We start from the raw sequence: 19,295 nt of genomic DNA, 5'->3' as shown, positions 1-19,295 counted from the left end.
CCCACTGCCAGCTGTGCTCTAACCCCCGACCCCTAAAAAAAAACACAAAAACTAAGGGTAAAGTCCTGTCATCCCAGTCAGAGCCACCTCATGGCCCCGTGACCTGTGTGGCTGCACAGGGCACGTGCTCAGAAGGGCCCACACTTGGTTTAATGCCGTGGTGCCGTCATGAAATTCTTAATTTTCGAACAAGGAGCCCTGCAAATTGTTGGCAGGGCCTGAGTCTTTTCCAGGGCAGCTGTGTAGGGGACTTATGATTATGTCCTCCTGAGGAGAAAAATGAGATGGGGGAATGTGGCCCCTCCCTTCCCAGAGCACTTGGGGGAGTCGGGGTTAACCTCAAGCAGGTGAGGCCCCAGGCCGCATGAGCTGAGGGAGGTCTCGGGGAGGTGCAGTTGAACCCAGCAACAGATGGATGGGGTCCTGGTTCCGCTTGGGGAGAGAAACAAAGTCAAAGAGAATCCTCAGAGATGAACTACAGAATAGCCAGGGCTGGGGGCCCTTTTGTGGAATACAAGGGGCCCCTGAGATTCAGGCTCCCAGCCTGGGCCTGCTGCTGGCCAAGCCACAAATGCCTCCCAGCCTGTTTCCTCAGTGGTGACATATGAGTCATAACATGCATAAGGGGGCTTTGAATACTTGCACAAACTGTCGAGTGCTGACCATTTGAGGGCCACACCAACTGCTCTGCACGAGGGCTGGCTGAGCCCTGCGCCTGCCACCCAGATGGGGCTCGGGGAAAGTTGGTGCCCAATGACCCCTGGTGATACGGGAACTCCAGACCTTAGGCCTTGGTTCACCATCTCCTGGGATGTGGTGGGTACAATTGGTAGCCACCTGTAGACCCCAGTGGGCAGGGCCCTTGGGACCAGACTCCAAGAAAGCAGACAGATGGACCTCCATTGCCCCAGGCACACAACCTTTATTTCTCTACCAAACAGCAAGTCAGCAGGTGGGACGGGGCCCTGCCCCCACCAAGACCCCTTCCTCCCAGCAGGAAAGGGGCAGAGAATCTCTGCTGGGCAGCAGAAGAGGGGCTTCCACCACCAACTCTGCCCCTTTGGCACCTGCCTGAGGGAGGAGAGGGAGGAAGGGAGGGGGAAGGGGCTACAGAGCTTCCAGCCCATCAGTCTGCAAGGCAGGCTGACAAGGCTTTTGATTCTGGGGACCAGGGTGGGGATGTGAGTCTCAATTTACTTATAAACCCATCACTTTCTCCACTCCCTGGGGGGTGGGTGTGGACACAGACACTCACGTTCATCGTTTTCTTCTCTGCTTAGCTGGATTCTGCCAAAGAGGCAAAAGCTGAGCTAAGAGAAAAATTCTGTCCATCAAAGCCTGCTTTCCTATCATCTGACATAATCCACACAGAAATGTGTTGCTCCAGCAAGGAGGGAGGAAAGTGGAGGCAGTGGCTTGGGTAATTCGAGACCCTCAGTGACATCCTTCTGGGTCATGGGTGTGGGGGGCAAAGTGTGGGGCTGAGAGTCCAAGGGAGAACAGGGTCAAGGCCCAGGGCTGCCCCCCACCCCCCGGAGAGAACTGCACTGGGCGGGCATGGCCCTAAATGTGCCTGAGAGTCAGCATTCCCCAGCCCTGCGGACAGTGGGCAGCCGGCTCCCGTGTGACACCAGGCTGTGATATGTCACATTTGCTTAGGATAGGCGTCTGGGAAGGTAGCTGAGCTGGGCAGTCCTCCTGGGAATAGGAGGTCCTAGCACAAGCCCCTTCTCCCCCTGCTGCTGGTGAACTTCTCCCTGACCCCTCGGGCCGCAGGGCCTGCACATATAAACAGACACAGGCTCAAGCCCTCAAGAGCCGACTCTGTGGAAGCAGAGCTGAGTGGAGGGGCTGCCCGCCCTCGCTGTGCACAGCTGTGCCCAGATGTTCCCTGTTCAACGGCCCTCCCCACCCTGGTAGGCCAGGCCCCCAACCAGGCACTGAGTGAGAGGCCAGAGATGGCCCGACTGGCCCCCAGGAGTCCTCCATCCATGCCAAGGTGCCAGTCCCAGAGTAAAGGCCCCCACCTCCCAGCAAGTGGGTAGTTGGCTCCAGAATCTGCCCGTGTAAGAAGGGCAGAGGGGCTCTACATTTGCTGCCGGCTATGGCTTCTTGGCAGCCCCTCCCAGGCTGCAGCTCCTGGGCCAGAGATTCATGGTGGAGGGTAAGCGGCAAAGGAGGCAGAACAAACTGCCCTGGAGAGTCCAAGGGATGTGCATGGTGGAGGCCCCAGATCAGAGGGAGGTGGGGACAGAGACCCGGGAGCAGGCTGGGGGGTGGCCCAACTGGCCTTGGGCCTGTGGGGTGTCCAGCAGGGCCCAGTGAGCAAGCGGGCGAGCGTGGTGGGCAGGGAGTGGGTGACAGATGCGTGGGCACCGTCAGTCTGAGGTACACATTGGAGATTCTACTCTGCTCCAGGCACTCACTTCCGGTCCTTTTCTTCTGGAAGAAAGACCCCAGAGCATGTTAGAATGCATGGTGAGAGCACACATCCAGGCTGGCTCCTTCCAGCCTCTTCCTCAGCCCCCTCCCACCCATCCCCCCTATATTTCTCCTGGGACAGCCCCACTCTCCCGTGGCATCACTTACCACAGAGATCTTGATCAGCCCTGGCCCAGCTCCCGTCCCTGGTATCCATGCCACCCGGACACACTCCCCTGGAGGACCCTCAGGCCTCCCTCACCCCACATGGTCCACGGAAAGACCCCCAACAATGAATATTCTCCTCCTCTTTGTTTACCCATTTTCAGTTTGGGGCATTACCACCTACCCATCACGCAGTCCAGAAACTGGGGTCATTCTTGGCTCCTCCCCCATCCTGCACACCCAGGCACCTCCAGGGCCTGCTGAGTTTACCACCTAAATCCCTTCCTCTGCTGCCCCCACCAGGCCCCATGGCCTCTTGCCCTGACCCCAGCCTCCAGTCCTCATCTTGCCTCACCATCACCCTTGGCCTGCTAAAGCCCCTATCCGACCCCATCCTCTTTGATGTTTCCCCACTGCCCCTGGAATACAGTCCAACCTTCCCAGCTCTGTCCCCACTCTGCCTCTCTGCTCTTCACCCTCCCTACTGTCCTCCCACAGGCCGCCCCACCTGACAGCCACTCAGTCACACCTGGGCAGAGCCAGGAGGTGGGGCAAGAGGACCCTCCACCCCACCGGGGCTGGCCCGGCATGCACAGTTTTCCCAAAGACACATCCCTCGTAAATCACATGAAAACCACAAGTGTTAGGTCTCAGCAAAATTTCCCTAAAAGGCCACCTGTCCGTCTTGGGAACATAACAGGGTCCCCTCTCTCACTCCCACCCTGTCCGGCTTTAGAAGGCCCAAGGGACTGCAGCCTCATGGGGCAGGGCTGCCTGGGGCTCCCAGTGAGCACGTTTCTCAGGGGCCCTCCAGTCCACCCCCCAGACACAGCCACGGCCCCAGCTCCTCTGGGCAACACATCGCCGGGACCACAGTCAACATCTCAGGTCAACAGCGGAGGTGGAGGCAATGCCCAGGACCAACCCACCCTGGGCTGGGGCTTCAGAGTGTCCTCCTGGGACCATTCAACACACCCTCACCAGCCTCCCGGCCTCTAGTCTGGCCCCCTCCCATCTTGTAGCCTTTCACGGCTTCCTGTTGCCCCGAGGATAACATCCAGGGAACTCACCTTGGCCTGCCAGGCCCTGGGCCCCACCTCCCCACCCTGTACCCTGGACTTCAGCTCCATTCGACATGCCAGACCCTGCTGGCCCTGCTCCTTCTGCCCTGGTTCAATTCTCTCCTTGCGAACCTTCATTGAGACCCCACCTCTTCTAGAAGCCACCCCTGATGCCCATCAAGGGCAGGAACTGCTTCCCCCACCAGCCCACTAACCTGTCCCCATCCTGCTTGGGGCCCTCTCCATCCGCTGTCCAGCAAGCAACGCGGAACACAGGGTCTGAGAAAGAGGCCGAGAAACTGGAATCATGGGCAGAATCTTCCCACTTCTAAGTTCTCCCAAGAAAATCTGCTGAACCCTTTGGCAGCTGTGGCCACTAGAGAAGGTTCTTGAGGAAGACAAAGAAGTCAGCCTGAGCTGCCCATGTCCCCCAGGAGGCCTGGCCTCACAGGTAAGCTGGCATCATCAGGACTGGCCAGAGGACTGCCCGGAGAACCCTCTCCCTGTGCTCTGGCCAGAGCTGGGAGTGCCCTGGGCTCCCACTGATGGAGTTCCAGGGACAGAACCATTTGTTCCACCTCATCTCGCAGCAGTGTCCCCAGAGGCTGGGCTAGAAAGAGCTACAGCAGGGGCAGAATGGCCTTCCCCCCACTCCATGGGCACCAACAGGCCTTGCTGTGGCTGAACACCCTTGGGTGAGCCCCCCATATGTCTGGTCATCCCCTGGAAAAACATACGGTCAGCCAGTCTCTCTAGAGAGAGTAGGCCAACTTGTTTTGGTCTTTTCTTAAAAACAAAATATTTGCAGCACTGGGGTGGGGGTGGGGGTTGCCAATGTGGGAGATGGGGGCTGATTGATTTCCTGGGCCCTGTGGAATGACAGGCACGTGATCTATTTTTAGCCCACCCACCCCCACTCTGGAGGGATGGGCGGGACACATTCCTGCCCAAGGTGGCCCCCAAGCACCCAGCTGCCCCAGGACAGGCCTCTGCCATTGCTGGGCCCAACTCTGGCCCCAACACAGTGCTCTCTACACATGGCCATGGCCTTGGCTCAAAGCCCCAGGAACAGGGAGGGAGCTGGCCCCTGCCTTCTGGCTCAGAGCAGTTCTGATGGTGAGAACGAGCTGCCTCCCTCTGGGAGGTTCAGAACCAGCCCACTCTCTGAGCACCCTGGCGGAGGGGCCAGGCGGACCCCACAGCCACCCTGCTCCTCTACACGCGGCTCCCCTCTGCCACTCAGACCCAGAGCGTGAGCTCACACCAAAGGCCCCAGCCCCCCCATGAGGTGACCCCAAAGAGGCCAACCTGGGGGGGTCCGGGGTTTGGGAGCGGCTGGTGGCTGCCCACTCCACGCCTGGCAGACTGTCCTGAGAGCAGGCTGGGAGGAGTCGGAGGCCACGGGCCCAGAGTGAGGGAGCTGCAGGCCTGACTGTGCAGGGGGTGGGAGGGGGGTGGCAAGTGAGGAGAGCGAGGTGGCATGGCCCCTGCAGCACAAGTCCCTGTGGACCCCGTGGGTCACAGCCAGACAGGAAGACTGAGACCCAAATGTGGCTGGGACTGGCCCAAGGCTGCTCGTACCTCGGTGTCCACGCAGCCTGGGGGCCGAGGCGGGCAGGGTGAGGGTCTGGGCCTCACACTCACCATCTGTGTGCTTTCGGGACAGGTACTTGAGGGCCTCGTCAAGCAGGATGACGGGCAGAGATATCTGGAGCACCACCACCCACTGGCGCCCGCTCAGTGGGGTCACCTGGAAAATGAGCTGGGAGGCGAGGTGTGGTTGAAGGAAGGGCTGACTCAGCACCTCCAGCCTTCCACCCACTTCACCCGCCTGGGCGACAAGATGCTGTCTAAGACATCCCTTGGGCTCCCAATTCTAGATCTCTGTCCATTCAGTTCCTGCTGCCTGGAACGCAGTCCCCTGCCCTCACCCTCACCACCAAATCTCACCCAGCCTGCCGGGACATGGGAGGGACCTGCACTGGAAAGAGCAAAGCCCTTCCTCCCACCCCAGACCTGGGAGACCCTCCCCACAGCAGACCACCTCCACTTCTTCTGTCTCCCCACCCCCCAAGTCTGAGGGCTCCCAAAGGTGGGGACGCACCTGGTCACACACACTGAGCCCCTCAGAGCCTCCCACTTCCCTGCCTTCCAGGTGTCTTCTGTCTTAAAGGGGTCCAGAAAGACCTAGCAACCAGCCGGGGGCCTGGAATGTCAGAGGAGGCCTTGGACCCTGGAGCCCGGAGCTGAGCGGGAGAACGGTGGTGGGGTGGGGGCGACTCACAGGCAAGGGTGGCACAAGCAGGATGAGGAAGTGCAGGGCCATGGACATGGCCACGGCCGCCAGCAGCCAGGGGTTCAGCCAGGGCGGCATCCGCAGCAGCGACTGGTTCTCGGAGACGCTGCCAAGGGCACAGGGTGCTCACCTCGGGCCAGGATGCTGGGGGACCCTGCTGTGGGCCCCAACCCATGCGGAGAAGCAGGGGTAGCCTGAGCCCCAGCACTTCTCTAACTGGGTTACGGGCTGGAGACAAGAGCTTCTGGGGAGGCCAGTACAGCTGGGAGGGCTGTCAGCTCGCTGCCTGCTCCACCCTCCAGGGCACTCTCCTGGGGCTTGGCCTCTTTCTCTGTCCCACACACACAATTGGGCCTATTTCTTCAGTTTTGGGGCTCTCTGTTCCCCAGATCCAGTTCTGGTCCCCACGGATTCCCAGAACCTCCCGTCTGGCCCCTCTGACCCGCAGTCCCCACTCTGAAAGCCTCCTCATCCCACCCCTGAACCCCCGTGGCCCTAGCGCTGACCCAGGCCCCGCCCGGCCCACCTGTTGAGGGCGTTGCACATCTCAATGGTCACCAGCACTGACAAGGCCATGGTCGTGGGGAAACGGGACTCGAAGACCTCACAGTCAATGCCGGCAAAGAGCGGGTTTTCCGGGGAGCACTTCAGGAAGTTCCTCTGAGGGCACCGTGGGGTGGCAGGTGGGGTTGGGGAGAGTAACGGTCAGGGGGGCCCTGGTTGGTTGGAAGAGGGAAGCCTCGGCCTGCCCTCGGCCCGCATCCTGAGGACTCATCACGCCCAGTGGGCAAAGAGCTGGGAGCCAGGCAGGGGTGCTCGGCCAGGGGATGGGCCAAGGGGGCTGCACCATACAGTGGAGAGGGCAAGAAGGGTGGGACCGCCTGGGGCGGGTTGGGGTGGGGAGGTGGAGGGAAAGCAGCTGGCAGTAGGCTGGGGAGAATTTGGGGGGGAAGTGAGTCTGGGGGTAGGGCCTGGACTTCACCCTGAGGGTACATGGGGAGCCCTGAGTCTCTGGGGTGAGACCACTGAAGAAGCAAATGCACAAGAAAATCAAGCAAAAGAATTTTGTTTGGATAGAAGTCGGCTTTGGTAATGTAGAAGATGGAGCCTCCACGGGCCTTGTTTCAGGTTATTAAAAAAGATTCCATTCACTCCTTACTCCATTTCTGCCACTAAAATCAAGCTCTAAAAGACCTGTTTATTGCTTACAATGTAGACAAAAGGAGTTGCCAGAGAGAAACCTTAATCCAGGGCTTCATACTTAACAAGAAATGTCTCAGATCATGATAAAGGGGGCAGCCCTAGGGCAGAGTTTCCTTTCTGTTCATAAACCTTGCTTGCAGAATCTGCAGTGATAAGATGCTGAACTGAGGACATTCGCGGGGATGTCATCTCAACCTCTTATGTGTCACGGGAGCGAATATCTGTAACCGTTAACCAGCTTGGTTCTCCAATGACAGAAATCTATCCTTAAGAATCTAATCTGAACACAGAGCTCTTTCAAACTAAGGGCTCAGAAATTGGTGCCACATGCTATGAAAATAACCCTCGAGGAGAAACCTGTAAAATGACTGGCTGTCTCACCTGCTGCCCAGTAAATACATCTGTTTTCTCGTTTTCTCAAAAGAAATGCATTGTGCTCTGTCAAGCCAGAAGGGACTGGCACTTCGCTCTGCTCTCTCTTGAGGCATGAAAAATAGTAACGGACCATGATTTGACTAGATTTCTTATTTTAACAAAGAGATTGAGAATCTGATCTCATTTTAATGAGCAGTGGGATCTGTTCCAGTAACTGGGGCAGATGCGTATGTTTTAATTTCGTGCTGCTCAGAGAGCAGGGAAACGCCCTCAAGTTTGAGCCTCCTGCCAGCTGTGCCACCAGTTAGATCCCACATGCTGATGCATACATGTACACACAGACGCATGGATATACACCACCCTCTCGGGCATACACACACTTAGACCCTTGTGTTCATAAGCAGAGAAGAGAATATGATAGGGGATGAACACACGAGGAGAAATGGATCAAGGTGTTTCAACAGAACTGGTGCTCTTGCCATAAACATCCTGCATGCTTCAGAGCTTCTGGGTTTCACCAGGAACCATGGGCCCTACTCCTCACCTGAAATTCCAACAACTCCTCAAGCTGACAGTTCTAGCTCAGGTCTAACCACTGACTACCTCCAAGTACCACAAACACCTACCTGCTTTTTCTCCACCGAAGCACCTCCCACCCTGAAATGTGACTGCCCGTGTCCATGGCTCTCTCTCCTCCAGACTGTCAGCACTGCTCAGTCATGGCCATATCCCTTGCACTTTGGGCCTGGCACATAGTTGGTGCTCAATATGCATTTGTTGACCAAATGGATAAAGGAGAAATGGAATGATTTGAGGACTTTTGAGAAGATGGCACCAAGGGGTTCAGGGACTGATAAGTGAAGGGGTGATGGGTGTCTAGCACGACTCCCAGGTGTCTGGCTTGGGTGACCAGGCAGCCAGTGGGTCCACTCCAGGAGATGGGGACGGGGAGAAAATTAGTTTAGGGGAAAAGTGATGGATTTGGTTTTGGCCTTGTGAGTGCAAAGAGCCTGTGGGGCTGAGGTTCAAAAGAGGAGTCTAGGGATTCTCAGAGATCTAGGACCCTCTGTATAGAGGATGGAAACAGAGACAGGGCTGGAGGAAGGCAGCAGTGTGGTGGTGAGCATATTCCCTGGTCCCATCTTCTCCTTTCCACAGCAGCTGAATGGGCACAGGGGCCCGAGGCTGACCTGAGCACGCTGCTGTGGGATAGGGGAGGGTGCCAGCCTTTGGGAGGAGGTGCCTGGGGCCCGTGCTCTGCCCTGCTGCCATAAGGGAGAGCCTGGAATGCTGGAGGACTAGCAGGGGCCAGCAAGGGGTCCCTGGGTTGCCTCTGCTAGACATGAATGCTGCATGCTAAGAGAACCCTGAAATCCAAGAGCCTCCCCAGGGGGGATGCCATCAACGGTCACCCCAGCTCACACATCCCAGGGATGGAGCAAGGGCCAGGGTTCCTCCCTCAAGCTCTTCTATCTACAAGGAGGTAACTAAGGCAGGCACACTCAGAGGAAGAACATTCTGCACCCCTGCAGCTCTGTTCTAAAGGAGAAACCTACAAGTGGCTTTGTCAGATCTCCATGAAAGCTTTTTCAAGCAAAGAAGATGAGTTGACTGCTGGGACAGAGGGACGGATGACAGATGGCAGCTGAAGGGTCTCCTTGCTTGCTGCCAGAGCTGCGCTGAGCTAAGCTGGCCCCATGGTGGACACCAGCTGTGGAATCCTCACCCAGGTCAAGCCAGACGACTTCATGAGGTCAGTGGGTACCACTCTGAGAGCAAGGTCAACTCCCCTCTACTTTCAGTCTCCTAGTTTCACCCTCTGCCTGCAGTTCCACCGTTTAGGGGCTCACACCTCTGACAAAGGTAAAACACTCCTGGGCAGTTAAGCATCTTGGTCCCTCCCTAACTATCTGACTGGAGAGAGAGAGCCTCTTTTCTGGCTTGGGGTGCTGTGCTGGCATCTCTAGGTGTCCAGTGGTTTCTCAGCTTGGCTCCTTAGATGGTGGACTTTTACATGTGTATGGGGAGTGGGGAGGGACAGCCACTGGCCAACCACGGATTCTAGATCCCTCTCCCCGAAACTCCAACAACTCGAGCTGAATGTTCTACCTCAGGTGGAAACCCAACGGGCTCCCTGACCGCCACTTGCTCACCAGCTGGTAGAAGGTGACGCGAGGTCCTTCCGCATCATACAGGAACCACCAGGTGGCAGCAGCCACTGTGGCCAGGCCTACGTACACTGCAGAGAGAGGAGGACAAGACTGCTATAGTGGACAGACACGGTTTTCTGACATCCACTCCCTCTTTCCCTCAGAGAACCACCCTCTCCCTCTCTAAGCCATGTGGTTTGCATGCACCTTCCCCTCAGTGCCTCTGGTTGGCAATCAGCATTTGCCACACCCCTGGCGACAGTGATTGGTTAGGAGATAAATGGGTGACCCAATTTGGGCCAACAAGAAAAGGTCTGAGAGTTTTATCATATTATTGAGGAAGTGATATGATAAAAGGTTCTCTCTTCTGCTGAATTTGGGGCTGAAAGCGGTGAGAATGAGGGCTGGATCTGCAGCAGCCATCCTGCCACCGAGAGGCATGTGCCTGAGAAATGGAGCTGAGGCAGAGCCAAAATACAATAGTGATGCTAAGGCTTGGATCCAGCCATGCTTGAAGCATGCATCTAGCCTTTTCAGTTACCTGAGCACCCACAGTATCTTTTTGCATAAGCCAGACTGAGTCAAACTCTGCATCTTGCAAGCCTAACTAATACCCTTAAGGATCTTAGGAAGCTCCTGGAACCCCACTGTGGGGTGAGGCCCCTCTTACCTCCAATGGCCAGATAGCGGAAGAAGAGCCATCCACTGATGAGGGCCTCGCGGGGGTTCCGGGGCTGCTTCTCCATGATGTCCAGGTCTGGTGGGTTGAAGCCCAGGGCTGTGGCAGGTAGGCCATCTGTCACCAGGTTTACCCAGAGCAGCTGCACGGGGATCAGGGCTTCGGGCAGGCCCAGAATTGCCGTGAGGAAGATGCTAGAACCAAAGTCATGGGCTCTAGCCCCTGGCAGGCTGGGTCTCCACCAGACGGAGGGTCCAGGCGCTGTTCGCTCTCCAGGCCGGGGAGCCCACCCACTGCCTATGCAGCAGCCCTTCCTCTCTCCGCTAGTTCTGATGTGTGTACAGGAGTGAGCGGAAATTGGGCCAACTCTGCCTCCCCAGTCTAAGCTCTGAAGCCCTAGACACGTCTGCTCTTTAAGCCTAGCAGAGGCCACATGCACAAGCACACACACACAAAACAGCACACATCTGTTCACTGGCACATGCCCCACAAGCCCACAAACACAAGCAAACACTTATACGCTCGCACATATATGCAAAGATGCAGAATTCACGCATGCACAGGAAACCATGTGCTCACCATTCCCCACAGGCATCTGTCACATGTGAACATAACTGTGTATGCAACTACACGCTGGCACAAATCCTCCTGTGTTTGTACTCCTGCCCAGAGGTGCAAAAGAGTACATGTGCACATATAAACACACATATATACACCTCTCACTCGGGCACACAAAACCATGTGCACACACACACACACATGGATCTTTACGCATGTACACACACAAACATATCACTGCCCAAAGTGGGGGCTAGTTTCCCCTGTCTTGTGACTCTGAAACTGGGAAAAAGGTTATGGCTGGAGGGATGATAGGGGATTTTTCAGGCACCTCCTTGGAAGCTGGGGTGCCCTATGATCCATACGTCACCTGGGCCTTTGGAGAATGTCGGGATGTCCCCGCCCCTGCCTATCCTAAGGTGTGACCCTGGAAGGCCCCAGCCAGGGCACGGCACCCTGTAGTTCCATCCCCTCAGCTCCAATCCAGGAACAGGCATTTCCCCCATCTCAGGGACACAGAAGCTGGTCCAGAGGGGCTGGAAGGAGGGAAGGCAGGGCCTCACCAGACGACCTCTCCAACGTTGGAGGAGATGAGGTAGCGGATGAATTGCTTCATGTTGCTGTAGATGGCCCGGCCCTCCTCCACTGCAGCCACGATGGAGGCAAAGTTGTCATCCGACAGCACCATCTCTGCTGCCGACTTGGCCACAGCTGTGCCAGAGCCCATGGCAATGCCGATCTCTGCTTTCTTCAGAGCTGGTGCATCATTCACCCCGTCACCCGTCTGTGAGCCAGGTTAGGGAGGGCCACACCTGAGAAAATTCCCTTCTACCTCCCCACCTCCCCTCAACTCAGCCTGCCCCAAGGAAGCAGACTACTGGAAAGAGCAAATGGTAAGGTCAAGAAAGAACTTACAAATTGGAGTGGGGACAAAGGTAGGGGAAGGCAAGGGGTACAAAGACAAAATCAGGAAGAAGATCAAGTCTGAGTTCAGAGAAGATGATAAGGCTAGGGATGGAGATGAAGTTGGATCAATGGTGAGGGTGGAGAATAAATTAAAGTTTGGGGTGGGGTAGAATATGAAATTGAGGCCAGGGAAAAGTTGAGATCAACTCAGGAATGAGGTCAAGGTGGTGGCCCAGGTCAAGGATCAGGTAGGTACTATAGTCAAGGTCAAGGTTGGGGACAAGGTGAAGGTCAGGTCAACACTGGATCTCAGGCTCAAGGTAAAAAAATATCAGATTAAGGTGGAAGTCAAGTCAATGTCAGAGGCCAAGTCAAGGTTATGGTGCACGTCAGGAATGATGACACGGCCAAGGTTGAAACTGCAGTCAAGGTCAAGATTGGAACACAGATCAAAGTTGAGGTCAACGTAAGGTATTTGTTTGGGGGGTCAAGGTCAATGTCAAGGATCAGTTCAGGGTCCATATCAATCATGGAACCTGTATAAGGTTGAACTCAAAGTAAAGGATCAGATTAAGATGGAGGTCAACATCAAAGTCAGGGACCAAGTCAAAGACAAGGTCAAGAACCAGGTTACAATTGTGGTCAAGCAAAGGCTGGCAGCCAGCTCAGTATTCAGGTCAAGGCTGGGCCACAGGTAAGAGTTTAGTCAAGGTAAAGGACTGGGTTGGGTCAAGGTCAAGAATTAGTTCAGTGTTGAAGAACAGACCAGGCTCAAGAATGAGACAGAACAAAAACTGGGCCCAAATGAAATAGTCATTCAATATGTCCATTAATCAAAACTCATCAAATGGTACATTTAAGATTTCTACATTACATGGTATAAAATTTTACCTCATAAAGAATAAAAAAAAAACATAAAAAATATTGATCTCTAGTTAATGAGATGGATTCTGGTGTACAGAAGGATAAAGTATACTGATGCATGCAGCTTAATTTGAAATGCACATACAAATAAGACGGAGAACAAGATGGTAGATAAATAAGTATATGATAAAGCAAATACAGCAAAATGCTAACTATAGAATCTAGATGGCGGATATATACGTGTTCACTGTAAAATGCTTTCAATTTCTTGGCATTTGACTTCTTTGCAATAAAATGTTGGGAAAAACAGGAACGAGGCAGAAGAGACTGCATGGGTTGCTTGCTCCAAGCCCAGTGGCAAGTGCATCTCTACTCCCTCCCCACCTTCCCCAGGCCCCAGTTTTGTGGCCTTACCATGGCGGTGACCTCATTAAAGGACTGCAGGTTCTCCACGATGCGGGACTTGTGTGCAGGCTCCACGCGGGCGAAGCAGCAGGCCACCCGGCAGGCATGGCGCTGCTGCTCGGGGCTGAGGTCATCGAATTCGCGGCCTGTGTAGGCCTTGCCCGCCACGTCCTCCATATCCCTGAAGATGCCAAGCCGGCGGCAGATGGCCACAGCCGTGCCTTTGTTGTCCCCTGTGATCATGACCACACGGATGCCCGCCTGGCGGCAGCGGACAATACAAGCAGCCACCTCAGGCCGTGGCGGGTCCAGCATGCCCACGCAGCCCACGAAGGTCAGGTCCGTCTGGAGGGAGGGGGCAGATACAAGCTGAGGCTGAGCCCATCCTCAACCCGCTGTCTGCCCAGGTGCTGCAGGGACACACGCGGCTTCTATCCCTGGGACCTTGCCCCAGCACCCACCTCGTACTGCACGAACTTGCTGCAGTCATCCAGCTGCATGTCCTCCTTCCTTGGGGGCGTGTCCCGGGTGGCCAGGGCCAGGCAGCGCAGTGTGTCTGAACCTGACCCCCAGTCCCGGATCTTTGCCAGGATCTGCTCCCTGGAGGTGGTGTTCAGGGGCACTGTGCGGCTCCCCACGCGGACTGAGCTGCAGCGCTCGATCACACTCTCTGGAGCCCCCTGTGGAGTGGAGAGGCAGGGGGAAGTAGGGGCCAGACGGAGAGGTGACCTCGTCACGACACCCCTCATGTGCCACTCCTCTGACCCCTTCATTCCACCCAACTGAGGGGGAAAGGGACCCCGAGGGCATGCACAGCAAGGGCACAGACCAGAATCTACTTTGAGAAACCTCAGAGTGGGCCTGAGTGGTCTTGGGGCACTGGGCTCCTCTAGAGCTTGGGCCCCTGAGTGCACAATCAGTGGCTTCTCCCTCTCCCAGAAAGGTCACCCCAGATGCTAACTTTTTGAAGTGTCTGAAGCTCCTTCATGAAATGAAGGCTTTTCATTTCAAAAGTCACTAAACCTACATGTGAAGTTAAGCCGTGATTCCTACTTCAGGTGTGCAAGCAGCAATGCTGTGGACAGAAGCCTGGGAGGGAGCTGACTCCCTTCCCTCCCTGAGACTCAGTTTCCAAGACACACAGTACCAGGGATGGGCACCAACCATCTGTGCACCACCCGTGAGAATCGGAAGACCTTCCAAGAGAACCCCATGGTTCAGATTGGGAGGTTGAGGCCCATAGAAGGTGACCCCAAGGTCACAGCGAGCAGGCCTCGGCTTTGTGGCCCTCCCCGTGGCAGGCTGACCACCCTCGTTCTGGATTCTTCACCTCCGCAATGGGTTTCACACCTCCCTCAACCTGCAGCTGCAGCTTCTAGAGCTTCCGTGGAGTGGCCACCAGGTTCCCCAAAGATCCTAGGGCCTGCAGGAGCCCCAGACCAGCCAGGCAGGCCCCCACCTTCACAAACATCTTGCTGCCCTGGGCTGCTGGGGTGGGGCGGGTGGGCGTGCAGTACACTGACATGGACTTCCGGTCCCGGGAGAACTCGAGAGTGAACTCCTTCCGCATGAGCTGCTTGATGACCTGTGGGTCCAGGCAGGGCAGGGTGTGAGGGGCCAGCCAGCTCCCCTACCTGCTCCCTCGCCAGCTGTCTGGCCTGAGAAGAGCCCCTCTGCTCCCTGCGGACAATGTCTACATTCTCCTGCCCCCAACAGTCAAGGCTTCCCCCTCCCTTTCCAGCCTCAGATTGTGTCTAAGCTCTGGCCCAGCCTTCCGCCCTCTTTTTTCCCTGCCCAAGTCTGAGGTTCTTCCTCCTTCCAGAAGATTCCCAAGACTTAGCTACCCTCTCTCCCTTCTCCAGATGCTCCACAAGCCACAGCTGCGGGGCCGGCAGCCTGAGCCCCCCACTCCAGCCCACTCACTGCATTGCAGGCGCCAGCTCGCTCCACCCGGGACAGGGCCTGCAGGTCGGTGTCAAATACGTTCATCTTCTCCACCAGGCACGTCAGAGCCGTCTCTGTGGCCTCTCCCACCTTCTCATATACGCCCTTGGCCTGGCGGGGCCCAGGGTACAGAGTGAGGGGCAGCCAGGCTCTGCAGTCTCACCTCGCACTCACTGTCTGCCCCTGGAGCTACCTTGGACAGAGTTTTGCACAAGCTCTTTGCACCATGGCCTGTTGGCCCTTGCTGGCTCAGCTGGCCTGGGTTCTGGGCAGTGCCTGGCCCTCTGCCCACCCTCTCTTCCTGGCCCTCTCCTCTCCCCTGCGTCAAGGACCGAGCCCCCTCCCAGCTTGTCCCCTCCCTCGCTGCTCACTCCTTCTCAGCCTCCTTGGCCAGCTCTTTTCTGGGCCCAAATTCTGCTGTCCAGCCCCTGCTCCTTCCCTCCCAATGTCTCACCCTGGGGCCTCTTATGCCTCCAGTTTCCACCACCTTTCACATTCTCAGACCCAGCCACCGCCTCTCTCCTGAGCTCCACACCCCCTTGTCCAACTGCTGCCTGTGGGACCTTGGCTCCTGGGTTCCCCTCAGGCCACCTCCTCCTCTCCCTAGGCTCACGGCTCCAGGGACAGGCCCCCCCATGACAGCAGCCAGGACCTACCCTGACCTCTGTCCCCTCTCTCCCTCAACCAGTGCCCAAATCCCAGGATTTTCAGCTCCTAAATTTCTCTCCAACCCATGTCTCGCCCCTGTCCCCAAGGCCTGGGCTCATCCTACTGTTCTGCCTGGCTGACCACACAGGACTCCCGGGCTCCCGCCTTGCCCTCTGCCTGCCCTGCTCCCCAGCAGGAAGCCTGGTGGATCTTTTGGAAACACAAATCTGACCATCCCACCCCCCTGCTCAAAATCCCCCTGGGGCTCTCTACCGTCCTCAGCCATGCACCAAGACTGACATCCCCACCTCGTTGTAGTCCAACGCCGAGTCGTTGCACAGGGCACAGATGGTTGCCAGCTCCACCAGCCCGTCGAACTGCCCACAGCGCACCGGCCGCTCCCCCTGCCGCCTGCGGGACCCGGGGGTGGGGGGGGTTTCAGGACTAAGGCCTCGGTCCGCTGGGGGTGGGGGCGGACACCTCAATGCGATTCCCCCGCGTAGCCCCGCCCCCCGCCCCCTCGCCCCGCACTCACACTTCGCCCTCAGGGGCGTACGTGGTGCCCGAGATGGTGAACTCGTGCAAGTGGCAGGGGCCGGCGGCCGTGGCCTCGGCCACCACGAACATCTAGGGAGTGAAGGCGGTGCTCATGCAGAGCCCAGGGCGCCTCCTGCCCCCAGGGCGGCCGGTCTGAAAAAGCCATCCCCCACCCCCACCCCAGGAGGCGCAATTCAAGGGTGTTAAGAGGCCTTCCGCTTTCCTTGCTCTGGCAAGCACAAAGTCAAGATTCTCAGCCCAGCATCTAGCCTGTAAGGCTGCCATGACTTCCCTACACTGCCTCTCAAATCTTTATTTTAGCCAAGGAACACCCTGTTCAAAGGAAGTCCCACTAGAGATTTCAGCAGAGTTCTGGGTCAAAGTCGGGGCTGCTGGCTGGAAGGCTTCCCGGTGCCTCCTCCCCTGCAGCAGCCTCCCTGGGCTTCCAGGAGGCCTTAGGGTCTCCGGATGCAGAGCCCAGGTTCCCAGCCCCAGTCGCCAGGTTGGGGGAGCACAGGTGATAGGGGGCCTGGAAGCTGGAAGGAGTGGGAAACCCTTGCCCCACAGGCCTGCTAGAGTCTCAGCCAGAATGGCCGGAGCACAGGGGCAGCAAGCCCAGGATGTGGCATCAAGCGCCAGGGAATGAATAATTCCTGCCTTGGCCTTTCCCAGGTCATGGGAACTGGCATATCTGGTGACAGGCATTGACTGCAGAGGGCCATGGTGGGACAGGACAGAACCTGGGTCAGGTCCCAGCATGGCTCAGATGCTGAGGCTGTACTTGACCTTCTTCTGTGTTCTTTATGTTTGCCTGGCAGGGCTTGCAAACCCAAGCTTCAGATGAGGAAACTGAGGCTCATACATTGGCAGTGACCTGCCCAGGGCATCCAGTAACCAGGCTTTATCCACTGCAGCCTACCTGTGGTCTGCTCTGCTTCCATGAAAACCTGGATCTGCTCCCCACTGAGGTACAGCCCACAGGTCCTCTCCTCTGTCCCAGGCCCAAAAGGAAGTTGGGCAGAGGCCCAGAGAGGGAGCCCATCTTGGGTGGCATCACACAGCAACACCCACGGGGCCCCAGTCTGGCCGCAGCCACTCACCTGGCAGACGGACATCTGGTTGGTGGTGAGCGTGCCCGTCTTGTCAGAGCAGATGACTGAGGTGCAGCCCAGGGTCTCCACGGAGGGCAGGCTCCGCACGATGGCGTTCTTGCGCGCCATGCGCCGCGTGCCCAGTGCCAGGCACGTAGTGATGACAGCTGGGAGGCCCTCGGGGATGGCAGCCACGGCCAGGGCCACGGCGATCTTGAAGTAGTAGACAGCGCCGCGGAGCCAGGAGCCGCCGTGGGCCGGGTCGGCGAAGTGGCCAATGTTGATGACCCACACGGCCACACAGATCATGGAGATGGTGCGGGACAGCTGCCGCCCAAACTCGTCCAGCTTTCGCTGCAGCGGCGTCCGCTCTGGCTCTACTGCCACCATCTGGCTCCGGATCTTGCCCAGCTCTGTGTGCAGGCCCGTGGCCACTGCCACACCCACTGCCTTGCCCGATGCCACGTTGGTGCCCTGACAGGGAGGGGTGAGGGAAGAGCTGCTACCACCCCGGCCAGGCCCAGGACCCCCAAATCCTCCACAGCCCCAGTGCCTGGCACAGAGGAGGCGCCAGGGCCGAAAGTGACAAAGATGAACAGCACAGCATGGGCACCAACCTATCAGTATGTGATTCATAAACAAGCGATATGGCTACACAGAAGAGTGTGGTTAACTGTGATTGAATCTAGAAAATCTGAGCCTAAGGCCCTTCATTCCCAAGGTCTTAGTAAAATCTCTAAGTCCTGGTGTTAAGGATGGCCAGCCTTGAGCCTCAGTGTCCTCCTCTGTAAAATGGACCACAGGAGGCCCAATTAACTCTGTGCCCTTTCAAAGGGAGGCAGCATCCTGCAGCGTGAGGAATCAGCCACGCTCCTTCTGCCCTGAGTAATGCAGCCTCAGTCCCCATGTGCAGGTTTCCCAGCTAAAGAAAGGGCGTGCAGCAGCCAGACAGTCCTCCTTAGAGGCCTTAGAAAGCTGTTCAGTGACAGCTGCTGACACATGAGCACGCCTCTAAGAGTCTCCCCCCCCACCCCAAGGCAGCTTGTCAAAGGCTTCCAGGCGACGAGGTATGCCGTTCCCGGACGGAAGAGTTCTGGGTGACGTCACTTGCCCCATTTCTGTTCACTTGGGCCAGGAAGGTTCGCTCTTATAATCTGGTGTCCTGGGCCACTGGCTGGCTGGCCTGACCCTTCGTGTGGCCCCAGGGTCCTGAAACTCTCTTTGCTTGGCTCCAGGTTGTTGCTGGGCTACCTGTGAGTATAACCTGATGATTCTCTGTGAGGCCAAGGGGCAGACCCTTCCCACCAGAGCTGAAACCATCATTTTCCCCAAGACGAGCCAGGGGAACCCAGCGGCTTGCCTTGGGCTCAGTTTTCCCATCTGAGAAATGGACTGTTCCCACCACTCTCCACCACTTTTGCAACCCTCTTTCCTCTAGAGAATTTTCTATTGAGTGACTAGAGGCGAACTCTGGCCCTCTCCAGATTAAGGCAGGATGGCCCAGTAGTTCAGAGGAGCTCTGGAGCCTGAATGACTGAGCTCACAGCCTATCTCTGCCACTCACTGGCTGTGTGACCTTGGAAACTTAACTTCTCTGTGCTTGTCTCGTTGGAAAATATGGATAACAAGAGTGCCCATTTCAAAGGTTTGTTGGCAGGATTAAGTTAACATAATGCAGAGGGCTCAGGACAGTGTCAGGTGCACAGCCTCCAGTAAATATGAGCTATTATTATTATTAATTTGCACAGATTGCCAAGAATTGATGCGGTTCTTTCCTTTAGACCTTTAATCAATTAATCTTAATGTAATTATTATTATTATTATTATATTTATCCAGGCAAAGGCCCTAGGAAGGCCCCCAGCATCCCAGGGACTTACGGAGAACAGCATGTTCTTCTTGTCCTGATTCACGGCTCTGGGGTCTGGGATGGCATCTGTGTGCTTGGACACGGACACAGATTCACCTGGTTGTGGAACTGGAAATGAGAAACC

The 19,295-nt window shown here is 56.7% G+C and overlaps 1 protein-coding gene across 11 annotated transcripts in view; it reads right to left on the bottom strand.

The window, feature by feature from the left end:
- Window positions 1-902: 902 nt before the first annotated feature.
- The window catches only part of ATP2A3 (ATPase sarcoplasmic/endoplasmic reticulum Ca2+ transporting 3), a 30,633-nt gene continuing 12,240 nt past the window's right edge, over window positions 903-19,295 (bottom strand). The window contains exons 7-23 of one of the 11 annotated variants that reach the window (XM_037808377.1): window positions 19,182-19,267; window positions 17,313-17,777; window positions 16,211-16,302; window positions 15,984-16,086; window positions 15,007-15,138; window positions 14,543-14,668; window positions 13,545-13,763; window positions 13,093-13,428; window positions 11,472-11,692; window positions 10,342-10,544; window positions 9,675-9,760; window positions 6,470-6,603; window positions 5,932-6,049; window positions 5,292-5,409; window positions 4,956-5,079; window positions 3,863-3,926; window positions 903-2,442 (exon numbers count right to left, since the gene is read on the bottom strand). In XM_037808377.1, coding sequence (XP_037664305.1) covers window positions 1,804-2,442; window positions 3,863-3,926; window positions 4,956-5,079; window positions 5,292-5,409; window positions 5,932-6,049; window positions 6,470-6,603; window positions 9,675-9,760; window positions 10,342-10,544; window positions 11,472-11,692; window positions 13,093-13,428; window positions 13,545-13,763; window positions 14,543-14,668; window positions 15,007-15,138; window positions 15,984-16,086; window positions 16,211-16,302; window positions 17,313-17,777; window positions 19,182-19,267 — 3,266 coding nt within the window. In that variant the 3' untranslated portion in view covers window positions 903-1,803. Of the gene's footprint in view, window positions 2,443-3,862; window positions 3,927-4,955; window positions 5,080-5,228; window positions 5,410-5,931; window positions 6,101-6,469; window positions 6,604-9,674; window positions 9,761-10,341; window positions 10,545-11,471; window positions 11,693-13,092; window positions 13,429-13,544; window positions 13,764-14,542; window positions 14,669-15,006; window positions 15,139-15,983; window positions 16,087-16,210; window positions 16,303-17,312; window positions 17,778-19,181; window positions 19,268-19,295 lie in introns of those variants that run through there. The other 10 variants (XM_037808378.1, XM_037808379.1, XM_037808381.1 and 7 more) reach the window with 10 other exon arrangements.

Source organism: Choloepus didactylus, chromosome 18 (assembly GCF_015220235.1).
Source record: "Choloepus didactylus isolate mChoDid1 chromosome 18, mChoDid1.pri, whole genome shotgun sequence".
NCBI classification, from domain to species: domain Eukaryota; kingdom Metazoa; phylum Chordata; class Mammalia; order Pilosa; family Megalonychidae; genus Choloepus; species Choloepus didactylus.
Note: the sequence above shows the minus strand (reverse complement) of the source record. Positions and strands in the feature narration are given on the sequence as shown.